We start from the raw sequence: 6,799 nt of genomic DNA on the forward strand, positions 1-6,799 counted from the left end.
ATGGTTTATCGCAATGTATGTAAACATTAGGTTCTCAACACTGTCCTGCACCGACCACTGAACAGCGCCTGTTTCTCACCTATTCTTATAACTATACTCAATCTTTTATGCTTCCATCATCACTACAGGTCTTAGCAAGACCTCACACAGTGCGTAGATGGAGGGATTTCAAGAAAAAAATAGAGTGTTTTTTGGGTGGGTTATATGCTATGTAAGAGTTTTTATGACAGAAATAAGCTATTTTCTGACTTGGTGACAAATAAATCAATACTGTTCCCTAACTTAATCACTGGCCTACTACCGATTTCTATGCACAATTTTGAACGTAAAACTAAGCCACACTTGCAACTTCGAACACTACTTCGAACACAAAAGCCAGTCACGCTTGCAACTTCTGCGAACACTACTTCGAACACAAAAACCAAGTCAAGCTTGCAACTTCGAACACAAAACCAAGTCACATTTCAACTTCGAACACTACTTCGAACACAAAACCCAGTCACACTGCAACTTCGAACACTACTTCGAACACAAAGCCAAGACACACTTTCAAGTTCAAGCAAATATTGTCTTCTTCGTAGTCGCAGATGTCTGACAATGAACTGTAAAATGGCTTAGCGTTTTTGTAAATGGCAGTGTACCCTTGTTGGTGCGATCCACTGAGATTCATGTCCTGTTGAACTGATTTGTTCTCTTATGAGAAAACTTTGCCATCATATACATTTCCCTTTCCTCTTCTTCGTTGGTGTCTGACAATCAGTTATGTAACGACTTTGCATAGTCACTTAGAATGTCTGTGACGACGTAAAATAGTCTGATATTGAGGTATATATTCACGCGCCAGGGAATTGTACAAGTTACCGTAAATTGCACTATTTAACTGTGTTGTTAAACCTTTTGTACTTATAAACCACTTTCAAATTAGAATCCGTCAACTATCTGATAGAATTTATGTTGAATGCCAATCCGCATATGCATTCTCACACTGAGGCTGTGTGAATGTGTCCTATCCTAAACGTCAGTCACTTCATACATTAAAACCCGGAATCCTACCCAAACTTATCCCCACCGCCTTTCTTTCATTTTTACCATTGACGCTATCACTCTGCCATGGGTTTTTCTTGTAGCAGTTGCAATACTACTAGACTTCCCACTATTTCGTGATAAACCTTTGTTAACGACAATTTGATATTATATAATATCATAATTGGTCACCTACCGTACTGCTTCCAGATCCTCAACATCAGCAAATACTCTGTCAATTATCGTCCAGATTCTAGCCATATACCAGCTTTCGGAATGTTGCATATTTAGACTTCTAGCTTCGAATTCTCCAATCCTACAACAAATATTGCCATCAATACCGCAACCTTTAACTTTAATCCATCCAAGTAAATTACGTACATCAGATCAATAGTCCTCCGTATCCAATCTTGATAAAAGTGCTCTGTCCTATTGAAAGGATGGTACCATTCCAAATCTTTCAAGCATGCCATTCGTAATTGTTCTGTTGTAGACTACCAAATAGACAACATTAACAAAACGCAAACGACAATCCATCGTACTGCTATAATATATGCCACGTACGCCATCAAACAGCTTCAAATAGCCGATAAGATCCTTCTGTAAAGGTTTCATTACAACAGGGTTACAGGCCTTCATCTCATCAATTTTGGCCACTGTGAAAACTCCTTGCTCTAAATAGGTTGCATCATAAGGATCTGTGATGAATGCAAGAGATGGCAGAGTTGTCGATACTTGGATGATACTTGATGATCCCGTCACATGACGCTAATAGCAGCGTTGGCGATACTTGATGATACTTGATGATTCCGTCACATGACGCTAATAGCAGCGTTGTCGATACTTGATGATACTTATGATCCAGTCACATGACGCTAACACCTACAGCCTCGTGGAAAGCGCGAAGACCTTTATTTATACACAATCACCCTCTTTAGTCGTGCAGGAAGCGAAAAGAATATCCATAGGGTGGTGGGCGGGAACATCACGCATATTCATAATGTTAACACAGATAAATGGTACGACACTTGCAATTGATACGTAGGAGCATTCTATGTACATGGTTACATATTGCTTTTTCGTGAGGGATGTAACACATTGAAGGGGTATAAAGCTTTTCTTTGCATCCATCGGACGGTGATGGTGTACGATATCTAGATGTAATGACATCAATTTATGTACTATCGCCATCATTACTACTATTATAACATTCTACGTCCTTGCTAACTTGCCGGATTACGGCTTTCGCTTTCCAGGTTAGTTTTATGACGTAAAGAAGCGATGTACTTCACAGTTTGGTGTAGGTAAAACTCGACAGACATATCCTGCTGGACAATCCATTAATAATATCATTTGGTGTAGATCGAATGCAACATCCTTGCTATAGACAGCTTTCTAACTGTACTTTCATCATTATCGCAAAGCTTGAAAAGTTGTATCAACTGGTCTTTCATCATCTTTGGCATCTTCAGTTGACGTTCCAACAATAATTTTGTATCATTTTCGCTAGTATAGCTTTTTCCAGTCTCTCCACCGCATACTCGACTTTTCATTTTCGTATCACAAGGCCTGCACGGTGACCCATCGTTTGACGCTTCATTGAAGTCGTAGAAGCAGCAATCCGATTTTCTTCCTTGCGTATTCCAGAAGCTATGCTTGCAGACTCTCCTCTGATAACATTAACTTCATCAAGTTCACCAAAGCACCTATCAAGAGCACTCATATGTGAGAGATATACCATGACTCCAAATCATCTTGCGATAATTGACGACACTCTATTTCCATCAATATACTGTGAATGAAATTTTGTGCCCAATCTTTGTCAAGCGACTCCTTCTGGTCATAGCTAGCATCAAAAGGTCTCTGCTTCCATAAAGTTTTTCGTATTTGTTGTTGGTCAGTCAAGTTGAATTCATTGATGCACTCCATAAGATCTCTTGGTAGTGCTGGAAGATGATTATATCTATATGTCGAAATTTCATTCAATTCATCCTTTGAGAATGCATCAAGTTGCAGCCATGTTGAATCCACAGGATTGATTATGAAAGAATGTGCTGAAGACTCAATAGACGCTGCAAGCGCAAAGTCATGCAAGATGTCTTCCACATTCCTTCCACTTTTTAACTTTCACTTTTGAGAGTCTTCCAAATAAAGCATACTGGTCGTTGTGTTTTGTAAAAAGCCTTTTTCTTGTATGTTTGGTGCTAACGCCAACATGTTCACTGTGATAAAAAAATGTAATCCAGTGTTAGCGTAAATTTATGCAATGAAGGTCATCAAATGGATTCTCTTATCCTACCTGTATGCTCGCGTTGGTAATGATCTTTTAGGTCCGCAGTCAGTAAAAACTGATTTGGCATATAACGCACCCATATAGTTTCGCTGATGCTTGAATCTCCTTTCCAACATGGAGAACCTTTGGAAGCGCTTTTCTGTTAATATGTACATTTCTTTAGAATAAACCCCTTTTCTTACCTCAGGATTCTTAGGCGTATGATGTCCGCGTTGACCCTTGCCAACTTCTAATTCTGGGTGATTCAATCTTATGTGTTGTCGAAGACTGTTTTTGAAAGCAGTAATAAACGTGCATATTGGACATGGGTATTGAGAAATTGCTGCTTCGCCATCTTTCGCTTTTCTTAAATTGAATTAAAGACGCGTAGTTCTGGGTTTGAGCTAGGAAGATGGCATCCTGATGTGTTTTATGAATGGGGAAAATGAAAGCTTGCTTGGTCACACAGGCTCCAGCGGCTTCCAAAATTATTTTCTGCCAACACGCTTCCTTCATGTTAAGGCTTGAGGTAGATCACGTGGAATCAGTAGCAAGACGGAAACTCATGCCACTGTCATGTATTCACATCACGTGCTTACAAATATATAGCTTTTCGTATTTTAGTATGAAAAGAAGTCTTACTCCGCTCACCTTGACAACCACGGCATAACGTGAGGTTAACTGCTTTATGTCTAGTACAGCACCTCAAACTGTTACCTTGCAAATAAAATGTCATGTTTGCAAGTTAGTATACAACATTCCTAGTAATCTTAGAAAACATCTTAGATCTCAAGATATGAAGAATTGCTGTGGAGTAGAATAACGTTTTGAAAGTAACGAATTTGCTTCGTAGACATCGTAATTAAGGAAAGTCGCGGAAGGAATTTTCGAAGACTTTCTAACGACAAGTAAATATTTCCCATTTTTTTATGTATAACCATTACATGAAACATGTCTAATTGGTTTGTAGATACAAATATGTACATGTGAAGGATAACAGTGCAGAGGTGCATTATGAATGTATTGCATGCGATTACCATAGCGCTGACCTGTTGGAATTGCAAGGTCACATTACTGAAAATCATACAGGTGACGTATTAGATGGATTGTTGTCTGAAGTAGCTAGGAGTTACTGATAACAAGTTTATCTTTTAGTATTGCAAGTCCAGGCAAAGGTGACGAACGTTACAAATGGTAAGCAAAGGGTTTAAATTTAGAAGTGAGTTAGAAATGGAAACTGAAGAGCTACTTCTTGTTAGATGAAGTGGATCAAATATTAGAGGAAGTGGATCAAGTATTTGTTTGTAATTTCGAATCGCTTTCGGTATTTATGGAGTGTTTTAATCTTAGTATATTAGGGGCTTGACGATGCTGAAGAGTTGATTCCAAAAGATGAAGAAAGCGACAATGATATTACAGTGGATGAGTTTGACGTCCTTAGTAAGGCATATAATCTTATGCAAGAAGAGAAGAAATGGAAACTATCTACTGGAAAATGCGTAGAGGACGAACTGTACTCGTTTGCCAGGCAATGCACATATGATCAGTAAGCTGTCATTGTGAATATTCGCGGAATAGTTCGTTTTAACAATGTATATCAGTCCATGTTTATCATTCATCATAGACCCTTATGATGCCACATACATTCAAAATGGAATCTTTACACAGAGCGAGCTTGAAGAGATCAAAGACTACAATGCTGTGGCAATGGATAACTTACCGAAGGACCTTGTTGACTATTTGATGTTATTTGACTGTGTATGTAGCGCTTAGGGCAGATTTATGTGGATGTGGTGTTCCAACCTCTTTTCTTCTAACGTTGTGTGAACTGTAGCACACAAGTGAGGATCTCCGTAAAGCATGCTTCGAGAACCAGAAATGGTATTATCCTTTTAATAAGACGGAGCATTACTGTCATGATTGGATAAGAAGGACGATTGATATGATGTAAGCAAAGCTTTTGAGTATTGTCCGCCTGTTTTTTGGCTAATATTTTTTTTTTAAAGGATTCCTGAATTTGAGGCCGGAAGTCTAAAGAAGCAACATCACGAAAATTGGTACATGGTCAGAATTTGGTCATTAATAGATAGATTATTTACTGATGTGGAAGATCTGGAAGCTGTGAGGTAAGAAATTATGTTTTTTCCATATGCAATACTGGTGTCGTAATTAAGCTGGTTAAAAACTAGAGGAGAATCAGGAAGCATTGCAACAGCTGCAAGAAAAAATCAAGATCGAGTAATACCGTCTATGGTCAAAATGAAGAGAAAAGCGATGGGAAGACGCGCTGACTTAATTTTAAGAAAAGGGTCTGCTGAATATGGCTGTGCAGAAGCTGGGGCCAAGGACGAAGGACTTTGGGGAACAAAGAAGCTTCTTGAGAAAGGGATGAAAGCTGCAAAGGCTCTCAAGGATATGCTGAACCAGCTATCTGATCTTGTTGGCAATGATGAAGCTTCTGTAAGGCAACTGTGCACCATTGGCTACATCATATCAGGTATACTTATGGACAGTAATTTATGTATTAAGAAAGATGCTTTAACCATTATATATGTAATAGGAATGTCTCTAGAGGTGATGATAATGGATTCACCGACAGGATACTGTTGCAGAATAACAAGGTCACAGTTGTTCTCTATTCCCACTAGTGCTTTTCAGGTGAAAAGTAAATTACTGCCACTGATGTCAGCTCTCATTGTGACAAAGGTAGGTATCTGTCTTTTGGATTTTGATGGTTTTCCTTTTTGAAGTCGTATGTTAAGCCCACTTTCTCTATTAAGCTACGGGTTTTGAAAGTTATTGATATTGTAGAGAACTATGGCTCATCTGATGTAAATTTTCGGAATTCATTAGCCAATGCTTTCAAGGTGGGATCGTTGATTCCAAGTTCACCAGAACGTAAAACCATAATGTTGCCTAGCTGCAATATTACACCTACGAAGCGAAGGCGAAATAGTACCTCGTGAATGACAAGATGTCCCTATATTTGCTTATGGATTTTTAGTAGCTGTCTTTTTGTTGTATGTTCTATACTCTCATAACTGTTCCCATCAGTAAACTTCCCATAACCTGTGGCTCGGTTGATGATCCAGTCACATGGCGCTAATAGCAGCGTTGTCGGTCCCACATGATACTTGATGAATCAGTCACATGACGCTATTAGCAGCGTTGTTAATCCCAGATGATACTAATGGCGCTTGTGGGCAATGTCCTGGGGCTGACACTTCATTGGGTGTGGGGCTTGCGGGGGGGATGAAATCCAAAATTCTCTTTAGAATACCTATTAGGCTTAGGAATTAGAATCATTCTAAATCCATTGATTTAAAGGGAAAGTCCGAGGTTAGACTAATTCATAGTGCTTAGCACCCGATATAAATCTGGGGAAATAATAAGGTCCTGGTTTAATAGGGACCTAAGTGAATTCATACTTATTTTCCGGGTATGAATGTTTAAATGTATCAACTCTGAGTTTAAATGTATCAACTCTGGGTTTAAATGTATCAA

At 38.8% G+C, this 6,799-nt stretch overlaps 4 protein-coding genes across 4 annotated transcripts; 2 read left to right on the plus strand and 2 right to left on the minus strand.

The window, feature by feature from the left end:
* Positions 1-725: 725 nt before the first annotated feature.
* Positions 726-1,891, minus strand: K450DRAFT_263976 (uncharacterized protein). The gene is made up of 4 exons (XM_051592734.1): positions 1,588-1,891; positions 1,405-1,517; positions 1,220-1,339; positions 726-1,153 (listed from the first exon to the last, which is right to left on the minus strand). Exons 1-4 carry the CDS (start codon positions 1,660-1,662, stop codon positions 1,060-1,062), a joined length of 402 nt encoding a protein of 133 aa, XP_051439952.1. The 5' UTR covers positions 1,663-1,891; the 3' UTR covers positions 726-1,059.
* Positions 1,892-2,480: 589 nt separating this feature from the next.
* On the minus strand, positions 2,481-3,811 carry K450DRAFT_303907 (uncharacterized protein). Its single transcript, XM_051593809.1, has 4 exons — positions 3,621-3,811; positions 3,499-3,583; positions 3,323-3,439; positions 2,481-3,077 (listed from the first exon to the last, which is right to left on the minus strand). Exons 3-4 carry the CDS (start codon positions 3,381-3,383, stop codon positions 2,743-2,745), a joined length of 396 nt encoding a protein of 131 aa, XP_051439953.1. The 5' UTR covers positions 3,384-3,439; positions 3,499-3,583; positions 3,621-3,811; the 3' UTR covers positions 2,481-2,742.
* A 137-nt stretch (positions 3,812-3,948) lies between these two features.
* K450DRAFT_263981 (uncharacterized protein) lies at positions 3,949-5,175 on the plus strand. The gene is made up of 7 exons (XM_051592735.1): positions 3,949-4,039; positions 4,149-4,203; positions 4,266-4,384; positions 4,451-4,489; positions 4,555-4,589; positions 4,654-4,841; positions 4,920-5,175. Exons 1-7 carry the CDS (start codon positions 4,030-4,032, stop codon positions 4,927-4,929), a joined length of 456 nt encoding a protein of 151 aa, XP_051439954.1. The 5' UTR covers positions 3,949-4,029; the 3' UTR covers positions 4,930-5,175.
* Positions 4,731-6,698, plus strand: K450DRAFT_263994 (uncharacterized protein). Its single transcript, XM_051592736.1, has 6 exons — positions 4,731-5,053; positions 5,130-5,242; positions 5,302-5,421; positions 5,485-5,792; positions 5,856-6,001; positions 6,076-6,698. Exons 1-6 carry the CDS (start codon positions 4,886-4,888, stop codon positions 6,259-6,261), a joined length of 1,041 nt encoding a protein of 346 aa, XP_051439955.1. The 5' UTR covers positions 4,731-4,885; the 3' UTR covers positions 6,262-6,698.
* The last annotated feature ends 101 nt before the right edge of the window (positions 6,699-6,799 follow it).

The sequence above is a fragment of the Umbelopsis ramanniana genome (assembly GCF_025399195.1).
Source record: "Umbelopsis ramanniana AG unplaced genomic scaffold K450scaffold_131, whole genome shotgun sequence".
Classification (NCBI taxonomy): Eukaryota; Fungi; Mucoromycota; class Umbelopsidomycetes; order Umbelopsidales; family Umbelopsidaceae; genus Umbelopsis; species Umbelopsis ramanniana.